The 24806-nt window shown below is 41.5% G+C and overlaps 2 protein-coding genes across 2 annotated transcripts in view; both read left to right on the top strand.

The window, feature by feature from the left end:
- Positions 1-367: 367 nt before the first annotated feature.
- Positions 368-14408, top strand: popdc1 (popeye domain cAMP effector 1; the record flags this gene model as incomplete). The annotated part of the gene is made up of 7 exons (XM_080740730.1): positions 368-638; positions 3348-3472; positions 4798-4985; positions 5422-5530; positions 5999-6166; positions 8250-8391; positions 13444-14408. 7 exons carry the CDS (start codon positions 368-370, stop codon positions 13596-13598), a joined length of 1158 nt encoding a protein of 385 aa, XP_080596856.1. The 3' UTR covers positions 13599-14408.
- Positions 14409-22898: 8490 nt separating this feature from the next.
- The window catches only part of hace1 (HECT domain and ankyrin repeat containing E3 ubiquitin protein ligase 1), a 47644-nt gene continuing 45736 nt past the window's right edge, over positions 22899-24806 (top strand). Inside the window, exons 1-3 of the mRNA XM_080740720.1 lie at positions 22899-22949; positions 24029-24118; positions 24300-24404. Of these exons, the coding sequence (XP_080596846.1) occupies positions 22921-22949; positions 24029-24118; positions 24300-24404 (224 nt within the window). The 5' untranslated portion in view covers positions 22899-22920. The remainder of the gene's footprint in view (positions 22950-24028; positions 24119-24299; positions 24405-24806) is intronic.

Below are 24806 nucleotides of genomic sequence, written 5' to 3'. Positions count from 1 at the left end.
GAGTTCAATAATATTTTTTTGTTTTAGTCGCATTCCTAAGACAAACGTGTCATCACAATAAATTTACCCACATTGTTTGCATTTGGGTCCCCATCCGGAATCAATTGCAGTAAATTTACTGAAATCAAATTGTTGTCTTAGGAATGCGAAAAATACAAAACATTATTATTGAACTCAAGTCTCCATGGCATGAGTAATCAATAGAAAAAAAAGTCACTACTCCTTTAATAATAAAAAAAAGAAAATAGCTGAATAATGAGGGCAAAGCTATGTTAGTCTTCACGCAGGCACCCAGAAACGCTGTACGTCTTGTCCTTCCATCTTGTCTTGTTCTGTTGAAGGTGACACACAAAACGCTGCCGACAGGATGTCTGCCGCCGCTCCCCCGGAGATCTCCACCATGTTCTTCAGCACCCTGGCTCCGCTGCACTCGGCCATGTCAGCCGTACCTGGGGGAGGTGGGGGAGGAGGAGGAGGGGGTCTGGGGGAGCACATGATGAACGCCACGGTGTGCGAGGAGTGGGAGGGGGCCCACCACGTCCTCTTCCACCTGGGCAACCTGTCCCTGCTGCTGGGCCTGGTCATCCCCACCACCCTGGGCCTGCACATGATCCTGCTGCGCCTGCTGCTGTTGACAGGTCGGTCCCTCTGTCCACCAGGCACGTGCACACGTAGACGTCAAAGGGGGCTCGAGCCCCTGCCCTTTGTTTACCCGTCTGTAAAAAGTGCCCTCTCTAGACCAGGGGTTCCCTAACTTTTTCGCCTCAGGGCACCCCTATTCTTTTCATCCGAGGCACCCCTACATTATATTCGCAATTTTCACTCCCAGCACCTTATATTTATAAGATATTTTAGCGATTATGTTGCGAAGAAAACATTGAGATAATAGACATTTTGTTAAGAACTGACTGAAAATAACTGTGTACTAAAAAAAAGTGTCCAAATAAATTCCAAATATTATCAAATTATCTCGCGGCACCCCTGGACTGCTGTCACAGCACCCCAGGGTGCCCTGTCACACACTTTGAAAGCCCCTGCTCTAGACCATGAATGCATTTTTTTACTATGGTGAAAGAAATGCAAATGCCCTCTTTGCATGCCATACCTGAAGGCAGCATTCAAGAGAATTGCCTTGTCCAAACCCTCCTGAACTTGAATGCCGCATCTTATGTTGAAAGAATTGTATAGAAATAGAATATAAAATACATGCCTTACGCCACATCTTCAGTATTGACTTGATAATGGTTAGTTCAGTGTGGTTATCAAGCATCGAAAATAGCCGACCTCCTAGCTCACAACGCGTCGCAACTTGGAGGTCGTCTATTTTCGATATTTTCACCCAAAGGCCCTTTTAGAGATTTCAGCCACTGCCTCTCTAACATTCTCTGCACGTCCCTGCTGCCCACCACACTGACATCTGCTCATGGCATTCCTCGCCGATTGTGAATTAAAGGACGACCGATATTAGCGGCCGCCCGTGCTACTATGGAATGCTAAATTTATCACAAGCCACTTGATGTTGCCACTGAGCCCCATACCGCTCAACCTACTTCAACAGGCCAGTGACATTGACGACAAGCCTCTGTTGTTTTGAAGGTCCTTGTTACTAGTAGTACTATGAGTACTATAATCCTTTATTTTAAGGAATTTCTTTTATTATCGTTTTTCTTTGTCTTTGAAAGAAAGATACATAACTGACAAGACATAACAGCACAGTGAAAATATATATTTGATTTCTCATTGAATAGCAGCTTTTAGAGCCATAAATCAATGCGAGCATTTATGGTCCTTTAGTTGAATCTTGACAATGATAAGCTAATATGAAATTGTAATACCCAACAAATGTTCATTGAATGTTGTTGTCAAACCACTTTAACTCACAATATGACACATTTACAGTAGGTATAAATTGTTAGTTTAACACTTGCACCAGTTAGGTTTACATGTCTAAAAAACATACCTACCATGCATGCAGATGGGTTTTGTTATTGCGACTGTAGGCTGCATTAACTATGCAAACCTGCAGCTCCTGTGCATGCGTGTGTGCATGAGTCACGTCTCATGTCATGTCACACTCATGTCACGCTCCATATATGGCCAAGAGAGAATTCATTTGCACTGACCTGTTCTGACTTCACAACGATGACTTGACCAGCTCAGCAGAAGGATATAGCTGACGTGTTCTGACATCACAATGATGACGTGACAAGCTCAGCGTTCTCAACGATGATGTCTATGACGTCAAACATGTATGATATCAGTCATCTCCATATTTGGAAAATATATCCACCCATGTGTGCGACCTCCCCCAAAACAATCATATTTGCTGGGGACAAATATGATATATAACTGGGGACTGACACCCTGACAAGCACATGTATACTGTAGAATGTACTGTAGGAGTTGAGGCATTCAATGTGGTTTGACTCCGTTCCACAGATAAATATTGTGAAAATCTACAAGCTCAATATTGTCTACAAGCTCTGTTTTATGCAGATGCTAAGTTTGATGTTTACCTTGTATCCTAGTTTCTTTGAAGCACTAAATTGTTTTCTTTGCGCTCCACTTTTACGGCACAATTTACCTTGTTGTTTGTTGTCCAGGGTTCATACCACTTACTCTGACCTCTCACTTGTCGCTCTGGATAATTGCCTCTGTTAAACGCTTGAATATAAATTTAAATTGAAAATTGATTTCAGACATCGCCTAGCAGAGCCCAACTTTGCACTGCAACAGTAAAGTCCCGGGAGGCCCTATCTTGCGCGCTGCTTTACCACTTCTTTTTTACTATTTTGAAGAAAAAAAAATTCAATAGTGAAAATAGCCGATCTACATTGACATGTTTTGAGCTTGTATATCGACTATTTGAAATATTTAAAAATTCAAAACTCCTCTCCACTTCTGCTTCGTTTCGTCGCTCAGATTTGTCCTAATACACAGCAAATAAAAATTATTGAAGCATTTGATTGATTGATTGATTTTATTTGAAAAGCAGTAAAATACAATACAATACAGCAATTCGAGGATTACGCAGAAAGGTCGTGAGACTTATTTCCGCTGAGGTCCTCATACAGATAACAGTTAATAAGTTAAAAACAAAACAAATTACAGTACAAACAGACAATACAAACATAGCATAGAGTATATAGTTTACTGCTTATTATAAATGAACATTTTAGAATAAAATGTAAATTTCCGTGAACGGAAATGACAAACAGATGACAGCTTCTACTTAAGAGACTGTGGAATAGTTGTCAGAATACAATCAGGATTTAACTGTGTTATACATGTACTGTATAGTTGGAATTAGTCATCCTGTTTTCAAACCCTCTCCTTTGCTCTGACAGGATGCTCTCTGTTTATCGCCTGGGCGGCGCTCTACAGATGCAACCTGGACGTGATGGTGTGGAACGTGGTTTTCCTGCTGGTCAACTTCATGCACCTCTTCTTCCTCGTGTACAAGCGCAGACCAGTGAGTTGTGCATTTGAATGTACGTGGACTGCAGGCTCTCATTCCACAAGAACTGGCATCTTCCTTTGTGTACAAATCAAACGCAGACCAGTGAGCCGTGCATTTGGATGCATGGACAGGCTTTCATATCCGCACAGCTCATATATTTTCGGTTTTATATTCAGAGTAGTAGCCAAGCGTGTCACCTAATTGGAAAGGCTCACCTTTGAGTGAGGTTGGGGATGTTATTTTTACATTTTCATTCATTTTTCATGCCTGTCTCTGGAAGTAAGTAGCTCGCTGCCCCGGGGTCGGTCCGTCTGTACCTGAATGAGATGCGGATCTTTCAGTATGGCATCCATGGCCGTTGCCAGGGGAATCTCAGTAGTTAGAGCTGACAGAATGAGAACAAAGCTTTCTCATAATGAGGTATAGGAGGTCCTGTATGTAGTACCATCTACTCTCCATAGAGCTCTTTTGCATATTTACTAAAACACACTGAATGTGCGCTTAAAAGTAGGTTACAAACACATTCCAAAAAAGGAAAGAATCTCTTAGCCACTTAAACCATATATTCTTTGTTGACCATGCAGGGTTCCTCCAGGGCCAGGGGTCTATATTTGGTCCCTCCTTGTTTCCTTCTGCACCAAAACTCTCCTTTTTTTGTCCTTTATTTAACCAGGGAAATTAGGTGAGCACAGATGCTCATTTAAGTGGTTAAGTCAGAATTATACGTGTTGAATTATACTTATACGTGTTGTAGCAATGGGTGTGAGGGACCCACAGGGGTCTGGATACTTGTTCCCCTCTTTTTCCCCTCCATACCCAGTTTCTTCAACAAAGGTTTGCCAATTTCCACAGAATGTTTGGCAATTCACCCTTTGTTAGCCTCCTGGTTGGTCCCTGACTGACCAACCAGCAGGCTCTATCTGCCTTGTCCCGCCTTTTTTATGTTGAATTAGCTAAAACATAATTTTTGGAGAAATAAAAACATTTAAAAACATGCTGATTCACTATGCTGCCACTGAGCAGCTCCAATTGACTGAAACAAAGTTTGAAATTAGAATTGAGCCCACAGAATAACAATATGAAGCAACTGAATTAACATGGCAGTGGATGGAATGTCCCACTGAATGTCCCACCAAGACACAGCAACCAATGGGTGTGGAGAGGGGCAGGACAATGGGCGGGACTTGACAAAGGGTGAATTATGATTCTATGACATGCCCACAATAGGGGTAGCAGGGTTTATGTTGTTAAATAGGTCTAATCTATTTGAGAACAATTATGCCTAAAATGACCAAAAATAGGGACGGCAGGGTTAACGCCCTCTGTTTGTCTGTCAGATTAAGATCGACAGGGAGCTGAGGTCGGTGTACAAGCGGATGTTTGAACCTCTCCACGTGCGAGAGGCCCTGTTCCAGAGGCTTACGGGTCAGTTCTGCACCATCCAGACCCTGAAGAAAGGTCAGGTGTACGCAGCCGAAGACAAGACCTCAGTGGATGAGCGGCTGAGCATTCTCCTCAAAGGAAAGTACGTATAAATCTCTCTGAATTAAGTCGTTGTATTATGTCAGTCAGAGTTCACCCCCTCATCTTCCTTTAGATGTTGGCTTTAAACGTCATTCCATGGGATAATCATGTTCAAGCAGATTAATCAGTGTTAATTCATGTATTTGTTTGTGAGACCTGTGCGTGCGTACATGCATGCATGCATGCGTGTCTGTCTGGGTGTTTGTGTAATTCTGTGCCATTGGCCACAGAAATATCTCTCATTTTTTAATGGAAGTCATTGGGGGGCTGTGGTCGTGCTGAAACTGTGCCCTGATTAGGAGTCATGCATAATAGATAGGTCATAGATGACTGATGTCCTACATAACTCATGTCACAGGCTAACTATATGAAGAACAAGATTGGGGTCCCAGAGATATTACAAAAAATGAGAAGATTGACAATGTGTTGCCTTACAGGATGAAGGTGTCATACCGAGGTCATTTCCTTCACAACATCTACACCAACGCCTTCATCGACTCCCCAGAGTTCAGGTCAACCGAGATGCACAGAGGAGAGAAGTTTCAGGTATGGGATCAGGGTCGGATCGCATGGAAACAACAATCAGATCATGATAATGATAATGATCTTTATTTAAATAGCACCTGTCATACGTACAATGCTACTCAAAGTAGTTTACACACAAAGTAGAAAGATCATAAAAACAATTACATAAAAAGAAGGAAGCAGGGGAACATTAAAAAGCTAAATTGATCCTTGAAATAAGCGAGTGTCTTAATAAGATCTGAATGTAGGGAGGCTCTTCTAGGTAATAATAACCTCAGCTTAAACCACGTTTACACCCTTATATGCATCTGTAAATTTATTCAGACATAGTACAAAAAACGCTTGGATGGGTGTTGACTGAATTGCCTGATCGGGCTCTATTGTTTTCTCATTTGCGTTATTGCAAAGGTGCTAGTTTTGCTTTGCTTAGGATTTTTGTTTGTTTGTTTGTCGTCTTGACAACAACACTGTCACACGGCCGATTGACAGGTGACCATCATGGCAGAGGAGAACTGCAAGTTCCTGTGTTGGTCCCGGGAGAGGCTGACCTACTTCCTGGAGTCTGACACCTTCCTGAACGAAGTGTTCAGGTATCTGATTGGCAAAGACATCACCAACAAACTGTACTCTCTCAACGACCCCACACTCAGCGACAAGGTGGGTTCAGCGTTGCGGTTTGAGTAAATGGGAATATCACACTTAACGCTCTGTTATGTATTATATTTTTAGCGAACAACATTTAGTTTTGTCCAATCTGTATGGCAGAGTATGTGTTTATGTTTATCCAGGTGGTCACAGGTTTAAAGACAGGAGCCATTAAAACACAGAGCTTTGTTTCACTGATTACAATATAAAACTTCAAATCTAAAAAATGCAATTGGCTGTCTAAAAATCGGAATAGCCTAAATCAGGGGTTCCCAATTTTTTTTTTCTCAGGGCACCCTATAAATACTTTTTTAATCCGAGGCACCCCTACATTATAATTTTCACTCCCAGCACCTTAAATGTATACCGGTATAGAATATCGTCTTTGTCAGGTGGAAACCTTGTATGTCCAAAACCTTTCTTTTTGTATCATCTATAAAATGTACTAAACTAGTGAAAACAGCAGATCTACAAGCACACAACGCCTCGCGATGCGAGGCGTTGTGTGCTTGTAGATCGGCTGTTTTCACTAGTTTTGTGCGACAGAGATTTTAGTGATTATGTTGCGTTGAGATAATAGCCATTTTGGTTAGAACTGACTGAAAATAACTTTGTACTTCAAGTTTAAAATGATACTAAATATTTCTTCAAGTGTCCAAAAAAATTCCAAATATTATCAAATGATCTCGCAGCACCCCTGGACTGCCGTCGCGGCACCCTAGGGTGCCCAGTCACCCACTTTGAAAACCCCTGGCCTAAATCACAGACCTAAAATCCACTATCGTTTAAGAGTCTGCAGCTCTGCACATGTATGGGATTGGTGATTTCTTGTATCTCTGAGTTCGGAGTATGTTAATACAATATAACTTATACCATTCAGGTGGTTGTATTTGGTCTCTCTGCTTTTCATTGGACAACCATTATGATCCTGTTTCTGAGTTGACACAATGTTTGACCTCAAGGTCAAACATTTAATTTCTCCCCAGAGCAAGCAGGCAGGCTCTATTAGCTCAGTAGTAAAGGAAATTCATCACTTGCACAGGAGACCTGGGATCAAATCCAGGGTAGAATAGGGAAGTTACATAGTGCTTTAATATTAACAAATCATACTCATGAAGTGCTTTGATGCTTAATGCTTAAAGCGCAGTAGTAGTTCACTCCCAAAATAAATGTATTCAATTTAAGAATTTAATTTAAGAATTTAAGAATGGAGACTTTTTAGATTCTTCGTTCATTGTAAAAGAATATATACAAACGGAAATTCTCCCTGTATTCAACTCATCACAGTAAATGATAATAGAAATACGTCATTCTTTGGGAGAACTACTTCTTTAAAGATACATGATGAGGAAAATAGTTCTACCCTGAGAGCATCTGGCCATTAGAAAATTAAGGAAGTGAACAAAATTGTTACAGTATTGAAAAAATTAAATCTGCCTAAACTGATTAAGGATTACTGTCATGATGAGCATAATGATGCTAACGATGCTAACGATGATTGATGATGACGATGTAAAAATGCACCCATAAATGGACCCTTAAAAAACCGACCTTAACGGCAGGCTCGGCTCCAGGATGAAATGACTGAGGGGGCATTTGAAAATAGCAGATCTAATAAGCTCAGAATGTGTCGAGATGCGATACACTGTGAGCTTGTAGATCTGCCTTTTTCAAAAGATTTGTATACATTTGTGAAATGGGATTACATACTCTACATATGTACTTTCAGTACATTTCCGACCATACCAATACTTTAGTACATCAAAGGGGGGCTTGAGCCCCCGCCCTTTTATCTGCCTGTAAAAAGGTTCCCTCTCCAGACCATGGAAGCAGTTTTCACTATGGTGAAGGAAATGCAAATGCCCCCTTTCCATGCCATATCCGAAGGCAGCATTCAAGAGAATTGACTCGTCCAAACTCTCCTGAACTTGAATGCATCCTATGTTGAAAGAATTGCCCTCTCTGTGTAGAATCCAAGCATCGAAAATAGCCGACCGCCGCTGCGCGACGCATTGTGAGCTTGGAGGTCTGCTATTTTCCACCAAAAGGCCCTTGCCTCTGTAACATTTTCTGCACGTTCCTGGCCACACCGCAGGCGGTGAAGAAGATGGACCGCCAGCCCAGCCTGTGTTCCCAGCTGTCCATGATGCAGATGAGGAACAGCATGGCGAGCACCGGCGACACCGACGACGTTCTCAACCAGATCCTGCGCGGAGGCTCCACCGGCTCCTCACTCCGTAAGTCATCGGCAGGGCCGACACGTTGCCGTGGTAGCGCTGGTGCTGCAGCACACACATCGTTGTTGTCGGGCGGAAACCTTGTATGTCCAAAACCGTTCGTTTTGTATTTTATCATTTTAAAAACGATTTAAACTATAGTGAAAACAGCAGATCTATCCACAACTTTCCAACATCCCATCGTGCATTGCGCATAATGTGCAGGTGATCTACAAGCTCACAACGGTTGCATCTGCGACGCGACGTGAGCTTGTATGTCTGCTGTTAACCGGAAGTGTCCCGCAAATAATGCTACAGTAGATTCTCGCGGAAACAGGTGGATAGCACACAACGCCTCGCATCGCGAGGCATTGTGTGCTTGTAGATCTGCTGTTTTCGCTAGTCTTGTGCGACAGCCTTGTATGATGAAGCAGAACTCTATTTTACGAGAAAAAGAAAACATACTAATGTGAAACTTGGAGATACAAGGTTTCTTCCCGACAGTAACGATTTCATTGCTGTCGGGACAGAAACCTCTTATCTCCATATTGCAACTCTTTGTGTTGTTTTTTGTAAATTAATGCCGTAGTTCATCATATTACAGCGTCACACTAAGGTTTAATACAATAGCACATATGCAAGCGCGAAACACATGCGTTTAAAGCTTGTAGATCTGAAATATAAAAAAAAAAAAAAAGAAAATGTTTTGAACATAATGAGGTTTACACCCAACAGGAACGATGTACTGTAGCAGTTTGAGTGTTTGTAAAGCCTGTCTTAACACTGATCTAGGAAAGATGAACCCTCCCGTGACCATTCTGCTACACTACACAGTAATCCATAATGCATTTGGTCTGAGAGTGTATGAATGGAACCAAATATGTACACTCAAGTTAAATTAACAATTAGGATTCTGCATGTCCTCGATTAATGGGCCAAACCGAAGCCGAGCTACCTTGTGAAATAGCTGCTCATTCGGTACTGTCATGAGAATTCCGGCCTGACCTTTCCAAAAAAGCAATTTCTTGTTATTTTAGAAATGTCCCATTCAGGAGTTCGGTTCATCGTGTTCCTCTACCACCAAATGAATTGTACAATGTCTGAATACAGTCATTTACAGATGCACATAAGGGTGTACACGTGGTTTAAGCTGAGGTTATTATTACCTGGAAGTGACTCCCTACATGCTGAATTAGCTGCCCAGCTTTTGTGTCATTAACATTTAGCTTTCATGCGTATTCTAACCTGATGACGATTGATTTGTATAAATTGTATATTTCATTTCACAACATGCCCCAGGTAACGTCTCAATGCGTCTTTCCCCAAAAACATTAAAATAATTCAACCCCTCATCGCAACCTTCCTTTACAAACACAGGGCTTACAGTACAGATGTACAGTACATTAAACAAACTCCTTGAGTGTCTCATCCCGTTTGCCAATCAATTCCTCCTCTCAGGGGCGTCACACCAAATTCTGGGCCCTGGGTACAAGGATTGACTGTGGGCCCCCCATGAATGTTAACTATTGAAAAATAGCAGATATACAAGCTCACAGCGCGGCACCGAGTGCCGCGCTGCAACCTTGTAGATCTGCTATTTTTGAAAAGAAATGTGAAAATGTGTGCAAGAAACCTATGTTTCCATGTCAGTGTTGCTCAAACTTTTTCAAGTGAAGGACCCCCCATCTCAAAATATTTAGTTCCAGGGACCCCCCAGAAGCAAAATTTGAGTTACAAATGTTCACTTAAAAAATACATATATTCAAAGATTTGCGCACATTTTCACTACTTTTCAAAAATAGCAGATCTACAAGCTCGCAGCGCGGCACTTGGTGCCGCGCTGTGAGCTTGTATATCTGCTATTTTTCAATAGCTAAAGTTACTAGGGCCCCTCCACCTTGGGCCCTAGTACTGTAACTCAGTCCCACTTTCCTACCCCTTGTGACGCCCCTGACCCTGGCACTACATTTCAGTAGAAATCCACAGCCCTGTCTGGAAACAAAATGTGTCTCCTTGCATATTGAATATCATGCAAATCTATAATCTATTAATGAAAGATACCGCATTTACTGTATGATGTAAGACATATGGTGGCAAGCCATTTCGGTTGGTCCACTTTTATCAGAATTTTTTGTTGGGACCTGTGTCTTCTATAGATTCTTTCAGATCTACAATAGGGCTTTAACTATCTTAATTTTTATTATTTTTATTATTTGACATAAAAAAAAACTACTATATCAACGATTCGATTAAGGACTTGAAATGTTATTTTATATATTGTCGCACAGCGGTGTCATGTAAACATTTGAAAATAGCAGATTTAAAAGCTCACGTCGAGGCACGCTTTGAGCTTGTTTCACTATATTCAATGTATTTATTCAATTCAAGTTTTCAACTATAATGACATGCCCAAAATAGATATAGATTATTTTAATAAATTACCAATTATCGATGTCAAAATCGATCAATTCAATTAATATTAACTGTCACACTCCTCTTCAGATCTCATCTCCAAGCAAGGGAGTGAAATGAGTGTGTTTCCTAACGGGATATACGTTGTAGTTTTTTCGTAGTTTGTGTCATCTAAGCCTTTCACTGACGCTGTTCCTCCTATATCCCTCCTCCTCCAGCCATGACTCAGCTTACTCCCTCAGATTGAGCCATTCCCTGACAGGGGTGTAAGAACATTTATTTTATCTCCTATACCTACCCCTCCATGGAGTACCGATGTCCTGGCGTCACTCGCTCATACCTGGGTCGCGGAGGTTTCTCCCTATATGGAGAATAACATAATTTTAAGAATAGTCTCATTTAAGCATTGTGGTCCAAAAATAAACAAACTGTCTCTGCGATATTGTTCGGAGAGTTGGCTCTGTATCGTTTACGATAGTCAGTCACTCATATTTGATACAGTTTGTTTCTCACGGAAATCCAACTAATTAACATTAGCGCTTTCTCGCCGTCAGTTGATTCCTCATATCCATATGAAAGAGTCAAACCTGCCAGGATCATTTGTCTATTTGTGGAACACAGTTCTTATTTGACGCGATGTATACAAATAAAAGAATGGGGGGAAAACATACGCTACCCATGTAAGATGTGTAAATGACGCCAGACTTCGGTGCTCTATACCTCAACACCTCACACCCCAACACTCCATACCCCCCCCACATTATCCCCGTAGAATTGACCCCTCCCCACCGCCTCCGCCTCACTACTGTATGCAACCTTCAAACCTTCAAACCAGCTCGACGTAGAGCATTTAACCCCCCTGAAAACTCTCTCTCTCTCTCTCTTCTCCCTGCTCTAAAATGAGTGCTCCTCCTGTAACCTGGTGTGCCATTTTAACATTTAAATGACGTGCATCCGTTTATTATTATGGCTGACATTGGCTGTAGATGCAGCACTCATTCAAAGCGTGCCCTCTGTCTATACCAGTGCTTCTCTGCGGGTCGGGACCCCCAGAGTTTAACATTGGCGAAATTGGCGAATATATCAGAGGCAGACATTTTGAAAATATCTGTTCATTCTAATTTCACAATGGAACTGGGTTTAGCAAAATGTAATGCCTCAACTCCTACATTTCCAAGTGCTTGTCAGAGTGGGGGGGTCCCCAGATAAAATATGATTATTTTGGGCGTTGCGGCCTGAAAAGGTTGAGAAGCATTGATGTATACAGTAGTTTCAGGGCTCCACGTAACATGGAAAGTGGAATGTGCATTTGAATGAGAAACTTAAAAGTTAAACATTTGGGCTGCTTTTACTCACAATGTTTATCTTACATAATTATTGATCAAAACCACTTGCAGCAGATCGCTGTTGAAGATACCTCTTGGACCAGACTAATGGCTTCCATTTATGTGGGGCAAAGTGGCTGTCTGGGTTGTTGTTCACGCTTTGGTGGAGAGAAAAATGCAGAAGCCATCAGTGAAAATTGCATATCTGGAACCAGGACAAGCATTCAGAGAGCATTGTTTGACTTCTACCATAGTATTTGTCTTCTCACATCGATACACCCCTCCGTATGCACACTGTTTTCTCACGTCTATATACACCCCTCCGTAATCACAAGAGAATGCACACTGGAATCAATGTCTGACTGTGTCTACTCTCGTGTCTTTCATATACCACTGTGATAACCTGTGGTGGACGGTAACAAAGTACATCAACTTGAGTACTTGAGTAGGCCTATCTGTCCTTAAAGTCCAGTCCACAAAATAATACTTGAGTATTCACTCAAGTTTGGTTTTTAAAGCATTTACTTAAAAAAAAAAAAAAAAAAAATCCCGTACAAATTTGACTGAGCAATAATATTTGACCGGCAGTATGCATACTTTGACTCAAGTACTTTGTCCACCACTGGTAATAATAACATGTTAAAGGAGTAGTTCACCCCCAAAATTACTTTTTTTTCCTATTGATTAGTCATGCCATGGAGACTTGAGTTCAATAATATTTTCTTGTAATCGTTGCATTCCTAAGACTATATACCTGTATATATATTATAGTAAATGTACCCCCATTGGGGGGACCCAAATACAAGGCCCTGGATGGGGACCAAAATACATTTGGGTGAGAATCAATGGGGGGAAATGTAATGACCCTTGACCCTTAATCAAGGGTCATTACATTGATTCTGACCCAGATGCATTTGGGTCAGAATCCAGGACCTTATTTAGGTCCCCATCCAGTGCCATGCATTTGAGTCCCCATCCAGGGCCATGCTTTTGGGTTCCCATCCAGAATCAATGGGCGTAAATTTACTATAATCAATTATTTGTCTTAGGAATGCAAAAAAATACAAAATAATATTATTGAACTCAAGTCTCCATGGCATGACTAATCAATAGAAAAAAATGACATTTTGGGGGTTAACTACTCCTTTAAGGTTTGGACTGTTTTGGTACTGTATTGTGGATGAACGTTTGTCTTCTACTCTCTGACCTAATGACTTTTCCTCTGTCTTGGAACCTGAAAGGTGCATTTTCTCCCTGTACGTCCATGAATGTTTACCGGCTTTCAGAGTGGTGGTTTAGAGCTGAGCACCACATGTGTCTTCTCCCTTTCTCCTAGAAAAGTCCCCGAGCACAAAGACCTCGACGATGAAGCCCATAGAGGAAGGTATGGAGGATGATGTTTTTGAAGAAGACAAGTCTTCTTCTCCCTCAAATTCCCGGAAAATTCCCCAGATATCAGCAGTGGACGTGGATGAAGATGTGAAAGAATGAAACCAGATCAACTGACAACAACATAAAAAACCCTTCTCCACTCTTTGACCCTCCGCAGTCTCGTAATAGAAAACACCAGGGTTTACGTAAAAGAAATTAACCACTTCAAGTGACCTGATGTAACATTACCTGAATTAGCCCTATATACCGGTACTTCATTGTATGGCAAATAGCAAAAGCTAAGCAACAACGTTTCCTACATTAAAATATAATGTATAATATATTATTTCCAAAATATTTTAAAATGTTTAAAAAAGAAAATCACAACTTTTCATCAATTAAAAGCAATTCCAACATTTTTCAAAATCATTTAATAACTAAAATGAAATTAATGTAATTTCCATAAATCAATGTAAAAAGATAATAATAAGGAGAATTAGTTTGCTCGATTTCTCTTTTGGGTCTTCTTGAGTTTAAAAGTTTGGGAACCACTGGTCATGTGTATTTAATTCAGTCTGACCAGAAGACATATGAGAGGTTTCCACTCCACAGAGACTTTTGTTTCTGGTAATGTTAACATTCATCAGCCTGTTCACTTTTTTTCTTTTCTTTTCTTTTTTGTGAAAGTGTGTTAAAGTGAATATCATGTTTTTTTTTAGTTTTTTTGTTTTAATTCCAGTTTTGAATAGGCCTGTAGTAGAACCGTATCACTAATGCTCACAGCAAAAAAACAAAAACAAAAAAACAACACTGTTCTTGAAGATTGTCTCTCACATTTCCTTTCACATATTCTGTGGTATATTAACAATGTGTTATTTTATTATTCTTATATATACAATACAATTTGTTGTGAAAATGTCTTTGTCCTGCTGCCCACCACTATGTTGTGTCTTATCCATTTTAAATGGTGCATTATGATTTCACTGTTGCGACACATCAAATTAAACTTGAACAACCACCTTGCCTTTGCTGAACACCTTGGACATCAGATCTAATAATTAGATGGTTCAGCTCAATCAGCTCTGTGTACAGCAGCCATATGGGAAACAAATTGGGCCTCTTTCTTACTTCCTTCACAGGACTCTGTTACATACTGTAGTGTAGCACAATGGTATTCAAACCTTTAACTCTAAGAGTGTATTAGTACAAATGGTATTCAAACCTTTAACTCTGAGAGTGTATTAGTACAAATGGTATTCAAACCTTTAACTCTGAGAGTGTATAAGTACAAATGGTATTCAAACCTTTAACTCTGAGAGTGTATTAGTACAAATGGGGCATTGGTTCCATTTGTACACTCTCATAGTTACGCACCAGTAAGGTGGGAATTAGAACCATGAGGGTCCCTGGACCACACAACTTGGCCCCTTTTCCACCAGGTTTGAACTGGTTCTGCATGTTCTTTTTACCCTGACTAATTCTTAACCAGTTCGAAGGTTCCAAGGATCTAGAACGGAACAAGTTCTTGAACCAAAGTTCTGTTGGTGTTGGTTGAGACCCACTGTAGCAGAGTCTTTCCATGCAGTGAGCCAACATGCACAATATCAACACCCTTATGCCTCATTCACACTACAGATATATAATTGAACGTTTTGCTTGGTAATTCAATGTAATCTCAATGGAAACCAGCTTTAAAGATGCAGGAGATGCTCCAAACAAAGCTTTGAAAGCTTTAAAGCTGGTTTCCATTGAGATTACATTGAATTACCAAGCTAAACGTTCAACTATATATCTGTAGTGTGAATGAGGCATTACTCTGTTTGACCAGAATGGAACAGAGCCTTAATTTGTGTCATTGGTGAGACCTGTGACGGAGAGGAAGTAAGGAAGAGGTCCCATTTCTTTCCAACATGGCCCATAACCACTTAAACTCCATAAGGTTGAGCAGGGTCCCTCAGGGCCACTATGCTTGCGTCTTGTCAGTGTTCTGCTATTGTGGAGAAAGCTCTTGCTGAAAATAGCTGTAGCTAGCGGATATCTAGGCCAGATGTAGGCCATGCTTTAGTTAACTTTAGGGCCCGGACATTTTCAAACATGTTTTTCCCACCAGTATGGGAACCGGACAAAGCCAGATGTTGCTCAAAAATATGTTAGATCAAGTGGAGGTTCTTTTTTAAAAGAAATATATTTTTCTGGTGCATTAAAGTGTAAAAGAAAATAAAAAAAATACTGTAAGTAAGTGCACATGTACAAAATATCTGTCACAGAATGGAGACATAATTTTTTGTATCTGTTTATCTGGTCCAATGGGAATGGGCCTTAAGTTGTCAGTCAGTCAGTAAAATCAATCAATCAATCGATCATTCAGCCATTATAATGGAAACAACAGCACTCGGTTTTATGACCTCTTTGGGATTGGGACGTTTAAATACATTTACCATGGAGTTCTTCAGCCTGAATGTACAAAGGAGAAAAGGGAAAACGGCGGCAGAGAACAACGCCTCCTATTGGAATTGGGTCCCCTGATAGATGATCTTTCAGGCCAGTTTTGAAAGAAACCAGTGATTTACATCTTACATCTGGATGGTCTAAGGGCATTCTGCATTTTGGTGGCAGAGTAGTAGAAAGCACATTTTCCCATGTTTGTTCTATATTTGGGAAGTAACAGATCGTTGTCGCTCCCTCTAGTATTGTGGCAAAATCTACAGCAGGGTTCCCCAATTCGTTTTCACCAAGGGCCGAATCATGTCTAGGGTACCAAGCCAAGGGCCACAGCATTGCAGGGGGCGACGGTGGCGTTCCCGCTACTCCAGCGACAGTTCAGATATCGTCGTTTGTCGGGTGAAAATCTTGTATGCCCAAAAACAGCCGATCTACAAGTACACAACGCCTCGCGGTGCGAGGCGTTGTGTGCTTGCAGATTTGCTGTTTTCACTACTTTTGTGCGACGGCCATGTATGATGAAGCAGGGCTTTGCTTTGCGAAAGAACGTACAATTTGGAGATATAGGTTTCCACCCAACAATGACGATATACTAGTGTTGTTGCTGCTCTTATACCACCATTATTACTGGGGTTGGTGGGGGCCAGACAGTAGCCCCCCGCGGGCCGCAAATGGCCCGTGGGCTGCCTATTGGGGAACCCTGATCTACAGTATTTCACACATTCATCTCATGAAGGTTATCATTTCAGTGGGTTGTGCCCTTTTGTCCTTTGTAGTATTCTGTGTCTTTTATCTGTAGATCTAGGTATCCTGTTCCTGTCGGTAGTATCTACGAGGTACTGTATTAACATAAGTACTGTATTAACATAAGATCTAAGATTTTTTGCAGCCATGTGGTGCATTGTTGGAGTTACATGACATACACATTAGCCTACTGATCCACCACAAAGACCTGCAAGCGATAACTTTTAGAACTCAGTCCTTGGTGGAAAACAAGACATGCCCATCAGAAATGTACAGTTCCACAGAAGGCCTTTTATTAAATTAAGGGCCAGACAGATATGACACATTTAAATATTTTCAATCATAATGTGAACAAACAAAACAAAAATACAAACGTTTATCGTCATCTAACACAGTGTGCAACATGTACACATGTACAACTGTGTACTGTGTACTGTGTACAACATGTACACAGTACAGACCACCAGCTGTTAACCATCAAACAAGCTGACCATTCCAGGTGATTGATTCTGTATCATTCAAAACATGAATGATAGTGTGGGAATGGCAGCTTTAAGCCTCGAGACATGTGTTGACTGTGCAAAACTAGGTGCAACGTGTACAGTCATTGTACTTCCTCAGTGGCAGATGTGCCAAAATGGTCTGTCTGAATAACACGTCTGAAGTCCCCAACTATCAATTCGACTATCGGCCCAGTGTGTAATCGTGTGGGCAGGAGGGAGAGACTCCCATGTGTGTACATATTTTACCCTTTTTTAGGAGAACAAATGCTTTGACACCCACTCACATTTACGCAAATCACATGAATTAAAGTAAAAAAAGAAAAAAAAAACTTTTCTGCTGAGGATGTGTAAGCTTTTGATATTTTACCACAGAGAACAGTTGCTTGTAATTTATGTCACTCAGCTTCCAGCTGCTCACATAAAATGCAGCTATAATACACATTGCAGCTGATTTGAACAAATTAGATAGTAAGAACTATACTACCTCTGAGGTCTTAGTAGTGTCAATATACTGTAATTGCTTTATATGAATAAAGCTTCCAAGCTAGACAGGCAATAGATTAAGAATGCCACTTAATTGTGCTTTGACAATATATATATAGCCTATATAAAGGGCTTTTAGTGGAATTCATTTGTGAGTTAACAATTTAATAAGTGGTCATATTCAGTTGCATCCTTCTAGGCACTAAACCAGTTTGGCATCTTTGATTTCAGTCCCTGATTTTAAAATGAGGTTTTATCAAAAGCTTTTACATGCAAGCAGTAATGTTCTTTCAACCAGGCCTACTGCATTTCTACTGTTGGTGTGATGATGCCTCCTAGTGGTTACCATAGTGCAGGTTATTTTTCAAATCCAGTTGTGTAATAAAATAATTAATACATTTTGCTGCTTTCTCTAGAGACCGTTGTCATCTGCACTGCAGGGCCTAAATGTGATGAAAGAAAAACTAACCAGGGCGACTGAAACTGAACTGAGACTACATTTAAAAATGGCTGATAAAATCAACAATACTTCAGTGTGCTGCTGGCTGCACTTGAAGGAGGTTGAGGAGGAAAAATCACACCTGTGTGAACTGAGGGGTGGAGGCCTGCGCACCTTGAGGTACATGCAGGGGTTGAGGTATATGTAGTAGAAGTAAGACTATTGGAAATACTCAAGTACAAATACCTTAAAATGATCGAATCCAACTCTCTAGTGAAATGTGTGTGTGTGTGTGTGTGTGTGTGTGTGTGTGTGTGTGTGTGTGTGTGTGTGTGTGTGTGTGTGTGTGTGTGTGTGTGTGTGTGCGGGGTGTGTGTGTGTGTGTGTGTGTGTGTGTGTGTGCACGCACGCACATGCATGTGTGTCTCTGGTCTCTTCTGGGCTTGTGTTGACCTCAATGACCCCTGACCGATTGACCCCTTGCTGTGGTATGCTGTGGTGTGTGTGTGTGTGTGGTCAGGAGAGGTATGGCAGGCTACAGACACGGCCGGCCAGCCAGCCAGCCAGCCACAGATTGTGAAAGCCAAACACAGGAGCGGCGAGAGACCACTGCTCAAAAAATAAGTAAAAAAGAACAACTAACTAGCCATGGACACTGAAATAAGAGCTACTGATGCAAAAATACAAGTGTTGGAAGTTCTGTGTCTAGCCATGCCAAAGGCACAGGTGATGATATGAATGCATACCTTGTCAAATCCAAACAGAACAAAATACTACATTGAAAGAAAAACAGCCTGCAACATTGCAGGCCACCGAAATATGGGGAGATCCCATGATTTACAACTGTATTTTGTAATCTGCCAACACAAATTATTTATTTGTGACTTTTGTAATTATTATTTCATTTTTTTACATAGAAATATTAAACGTGTGTGCATTTCACACATCAAAACATATTTGTACATCATCAATTCTGCATGTGAATTGCTGAATCTGCATTTGTGAGTAGGCCTACACACTTTTTCCTGTTACATCAAGACAAGCGTCATGTCACAAACGATACCGACCATAATACTGACATCATAATACTGACATGATAGGCCTATTGACCAGAATACTGACTATAATACTGACATATAATAGGCTACTGACATGATAATTGTAATTGTCTGTGTGATGTACGCTACACTACAGGTATGTATGTACTGTAGCCTATACTTTACCAATCGTAGTGCTCCAAACCAATCTTCGCCAACTCTTCCACATCTGTAACATGAGTGACAGAGAAAAGAACATGTCTTTTACAGTCACCTCATTACTAGCAACGTGACCACAACATGATCAATAAAACCAAATGGACCTACGGGTCCATTTGTTTCATTTTATGCACTCAAGAGTTAAGGTTATTGTGTCCAGTGGGAAAGAAGCATTAACCTCAAAAAATGTGCAACATAAACAACTTTTTTATTTCATAGATATGTTAGTAACAACATATCAAAAGCCCTAAGAAATCACAGTAGTGGAACATATTGAAAAAACTGCTGAAAGTTAATTCACTAAGCCTATAGAGGAAAGAAAAAAATCTGCTTTAAGTAGCATGTGAGGGGTCAAACTAGGGGGTTTTCATGATTCTGAATCCATTGAAAGCATTTGTTGCGAAGTGATTTGCAAAATCACTGTGAAAAAGGAAGGCGTGGTGGCCGAACAACAGCATTAGTAATATGAGCAAAAGCACGGAAGTTATCAAAGCCATTCCTTTATTTACAGCTGAGAACGGCTGAGAACATGGAATGTTTTGCAGGTCTTTCAGTCCGAGTGTATCAAAAAAGCAACTGGGTTAAGGCAGCGGAAGCTTGTGATTGGCTTCGTGGAGATCAGTGCCGGTATAACACCGGTTCTAGGACTCTAGGTGGCCCTATGCAAAATTATTTTAGGTGACCTGCCACTTAAGAATGTGCGCATACACGCTTATCTGTCAGTGGGGGGCCACCTAAAATAATCTGCAGCATATAGATCGAAATTTTCTTTATGGAGGCATATTGCTCATGAATCAAGTACAGGCAGCCAGGCCTATAGTGAAGTTGGGGATTATGGGGAAGGAGGAAGGGGGAGGGCATATTTAATAATGCTAGTTTTTGGATAAGGGATACATGACAGTGACATAATGTAACAATATGATTTATGTTTGAATCTTCTTCCTGTGATGTGGCCCCCTTATTGGTTGTGGCCCTAAGCGACCGCTTACATTGCTTATGCCAGGAACCGGCCCTGGTGGAGATACACCTAAACCTAACCTTAACCCTAACCTCAAACTGGTGAATGCTAGCTGGGTGAAATGCTAACCTGCTGACGCTGGTGAATGCTATTGCTAACCTGATGAATTTTAAAGCATTAATGTAGGCTATATTAGGCCATTTTAAAATGGTTGGACCAACCCAGTTGCTTTTTTGATACACTCGGACTGAAAGACCTGCAAAAAACACTCTCTCCTGAGAACACGCGCACACGCACGCACACACACACGCACGCACGCACGCACGCACGCACGCACGCACGCACGTGCATGCAGCTACAGTACAGAAAGAAAAAGAAAAACTACATTACCCACGTGGCACTGCCTTTGGCTTTGACGTCACGAAAACAGGAAGAACGGGGACATTCACAGCACAGAAGCAGCAGGCAGGAATATGACAGACTCCTGAAACAAGGAGAGAGACAGACAGACACAGGGAAAATCATGACTCTTTCTGTCAGGCTTAGAAGAAGACGTATCGGTTCCTCCTCGATCACCACCAGCCAGATGATGGACGGATCCCAAGGGACAAATAGGAACAAATAGACGCACACATCACCACCAGTCCAGTCATCATCAACCATCCACCATCGAGGGCTTTTGATCCCCCTCCTCGATAGGTGTGGTGCCCCCCCCCCTTTCCCTGGTTGTTGGGTACACCTATGATGGAACGGGCGATGGAGCAGCTCAACGTACAGCTCAGCCGCCTGACGCGCTCCCTGCGCCGCGCCAGGACCGTGGAACTCCCCGAAGGTAATGCTCCTGGTCCCGGATCACTAATGTGTCTGCCTGGTGGAAAGGAGAACAGATCTACAAGCTAGCAAGAACGCCCCCCATCATCACAACAGAATGGGTACTCAGCTTGGGCGAAAAAGAACAGGCGTTGGTGGCTTTGTAGCCACACTAGATTTGTTTTAATCTGATGAATCTAGGATTGTAATACCTCCCATAGTAATGCATCAAACGTTTTTTTTTGCTATCTGATTGTATTAAACGACGTCAAACTCACATTGCGGCTCTATGGAAAGCTTGCATAATCCTCTTTCTATCTGCAAAGTGTTTGTTTAAGAAAAATCCACCATCGATGTTATGATGACTTACTTTCTGTCAAGAAATCCGAGCAGACATGATGGTGTTGAACTTCAGAAGCGCTTGTCTTCTATAACGCCATGTCCCGCTGCCTCCTGCATTATGTGACATTTAGAACCAGCTGGTACACAGGACCATTGAGCGCTTCCAAACCTCCAGCACTTAGAAAAAACTATCACCTGAACTGAATTTCTTGACAGAAAGTAGCTCATAACATGTCTACGGTGGATTTGTCTGAAACAAACACTTTGCAGATAGAAAGAGGATAATTCAACTTTCCATAGAGCCTCAATATTGTTGCGTTTGATGTCGTTTCTATAATCAGATAGCTAAAAAAAAGAGCCTCAATATTACAAATATATATAAGAAAAGAAAAAAAAACTTTTGATGCATTGAATCCCTTTGGGAGGTATTGCAACCCTAGATTCATCAGATTTTTAAAGGAAATCTAGTGTTGCAATTTGCGGCTAATAGCTTTGTAGAACTATTGATCTGGCCAGGTGACTGGTCTCTATTTGCCAGCCCTACACATAATAACCCCCATGCGAAAATTGCATCTTCATTATATAGCCTTAGTATATCTGGGGACATTGATTGATATCTATATAGCTAGCTATTTATATCGCAACTGTTACTGTACACTGGTGCGTTAGCGTTATTTGACCACCATTACTCCTGCATAGGAATGCAGGAATGACAATAATGTACTGTGATGATGTGTGTGATGTAGCCTACTATTATTCCACTGTTGTTCACCATCCAAGCTAGCCCTGCATCAAGAAGAAGATCATAGATCATGTATTTTAAGTCAGACTATAAAATACATCTGTGATAGTCTAGCCCTAGAATGTCTGTGATCATTACATAATAGACTTTGTCGATATTGTGTTATTTGTAAGATCACAGACATTCTAGGGCTATATTATGATAGTCTTGATTCAAGGCTACATCCAAGCCTGACAAGCTAGCTAGTGTAGGAGGAATGTATTTGGTTAAAAAGCTGTATTATGTTCTTTTGTGTGAATGAAATGTTAATTTTGTCAAATCTGTATGGCTAGTATGTTAATATACAATATAAATCATACAATTGCAGCGGTTGTATATATTTGGTGTCCCCATTCTTCTATTATTTGACATTTCGATCCTGTCTCCCTGGTTTCTCATGACCTTTGACACGATCCTTCCTGTTTATGGTTTTTGATCGACCGGCATGTCAAACATTAATATCATCCCCTGTGGGAGCAGCAGGCAGGCTCTTAATTTGAGCCTATATTCAGTGGTTACATCATGTCAGCAGCACTTGCACAAAATGGTTCAAATTCAGGGTAGATCAGGAAAGTTAAATACTAGTGGAGCTTTAATGTTAAGACCATAGCATCCAAGTCACTCACTCACTCCCAATTCCAATTCTCTCCCACCTCAGACAATGAAACTGCTGTCTACACTCTGATGCCAATGGTGATGGCCGACCAGCACCGGTAAGTTTGACACCAGAGTGACGAGCCATGAAGGCCCTAGTCTCGCGTAGCCAGACAACTATTTCACAATCTCTGAATGCTATATAGAGTCTGGAACAGCAGCTCCCTAATGGCGAGTAATGGAAACGGGCATTACCGTTCAAGAAAATATATTTTAAAATGTCATATCTGCTAAGCAGCAAGCTAAACATGCTTATATGATTTTTATTTATATAATGATAAATGTGTGCGATGTGAGACTGAAACGGAAGTGACGAGGGGGCTTCACTTCCGCTTCATCTCGCACTCATCATTTCTTCCCCGGTTTGCCAGACTGTATGCCGGGAGCATTTGACCAAATCGTGGAGGCAACAGTCTGGCCACGCGAGACTATGAAGGCCCTGTCATCATGGCCTGATTGGTACAAGAAGTGGACAATTTTGCATGGTGCCACTTCCTGTTGTGATGCACAATGCTAAGCTGTAGCTGTTATTTTCTCTAAGGTGGAAACGGGATTAGAGCGCTCGTTTTCACCACTCACCAGCGTCGTCAGGTTAGCATTTCACCAGGTTAGCATTCACCAGCGTTAGTTTTACTGAGGTCAGGGTTAGGGTTAAGGTTAAGGTTAGGTTTAGGTTTTGGTGCACCTCTGCCGCGGTCCAAGTGACCACAGTGGGGCGCTCCCTACCTCCGGCTCAGCCAATAACAAGCTTCAAAAATGAGTCCGGGGCGTGGTTATCCCGTTTCCACCTTAGAGAAAATAAACTCTCATGCTGTAGTTCTGGCTGGTAGTTCCGTGTGTGTGTGTGTGTGTGTGTGTGTGTGTGTGTGTGTGTGTGTGTGTGTGTGTGTGTGTGTGTGTGTGTGTGTGTGTGTGTGTGTGTGTGTGTGTGTGTGTGTGTGTGTGTGTGTGTGTGTGTGTGTGTGTGTTGTGTGTGGTCTCTGCTACAGTAGTTTGGAGGGGATCCAAAAGTGTGTAACAGAACATTATGTCCCACCACTGAACACAGAACTCCAATGATCCAAGGAATGCGTGCGATACTTTGGCGTAATAATGAGTCACAGTGTAACATAACTTTGTGCTCTTCTGGCCTTTCAAGGTCAGTTTCCGAGTTGCTGCTGAACTCCAAGTTTGACGTGAACTACGCCTTTGGTCGGGTCAAGAGAAGTCTGCTACACATCGCTGCTAAGTAACTCATGCCGTCTATTCTTAGAATCCAGCTGTTTCATATATCACCACAGTGGTATTTTGGACAAATACTGTAACCTTTTAATTAAAAAAAATAAAAAACCGAAAACACTATAGTATTCTTTACAGTATTGCACAACGATGATAAAATTAAAACGTTCCTGTTTTGCCTGTGTGTACAGCTGTGGGTCAGTTGAGTGCCTGGTGTTGCTGCTGAAGAGAGGAGCCAATCCCAACTACCAGGATATATCGGGCTGCACCCCGCTGCACCTCGCTGCCAGGAACGGGTAGGGACCATTTACCACACGCCCATTACCACACAGTGCTCTCTGGCTGTGTGCCACCGCCCCGATAGAAGAGAGAGAGAGAGAGATGGAGTGGCTTGTTAGTTCAGGAACAAACCTCTGAAGATCATCCTCTTACATCCATCAGTTGCTTTTTTTTTTTTTTTAATTCACCCTTTGTTAGCCTTCTGGTTGGTGCCTGACTGACCAACCAGCAGGCTCTATCTGCCTTGACCCGCCCTGGTTCCGCCTTTTTTATTTTGAATTTGCTAAAACATACTTTTTGGAGAAATAAAAAACATGCTGAGTCACTATACTGCCACTGAGCAGCTCCATTTTACTGAAACCAAGTTTGAGATTAGAATTGAACACACAGAATAGCAATACGAAGCAACTGAATTAAAA

The sequence above is a fragment of the Nannobrachium achirus genome (genome assembly GCF_963921795.1).
Source record: "Nannobrachium achirus genome assembly, chromosome: 2".
In the NCBI taxonomy this organism is placed as follows: Eukaryota; Metazoa; Chordata; class Actinopteri; order Myctophiformes; family Myctophidae; genus Nannobrachium; species Nannobrachium achirus.
Note: the sequence above shows the minus strand (reverse complement) of the source record. Positions and strands in the feature narration are given on the sequence as shown.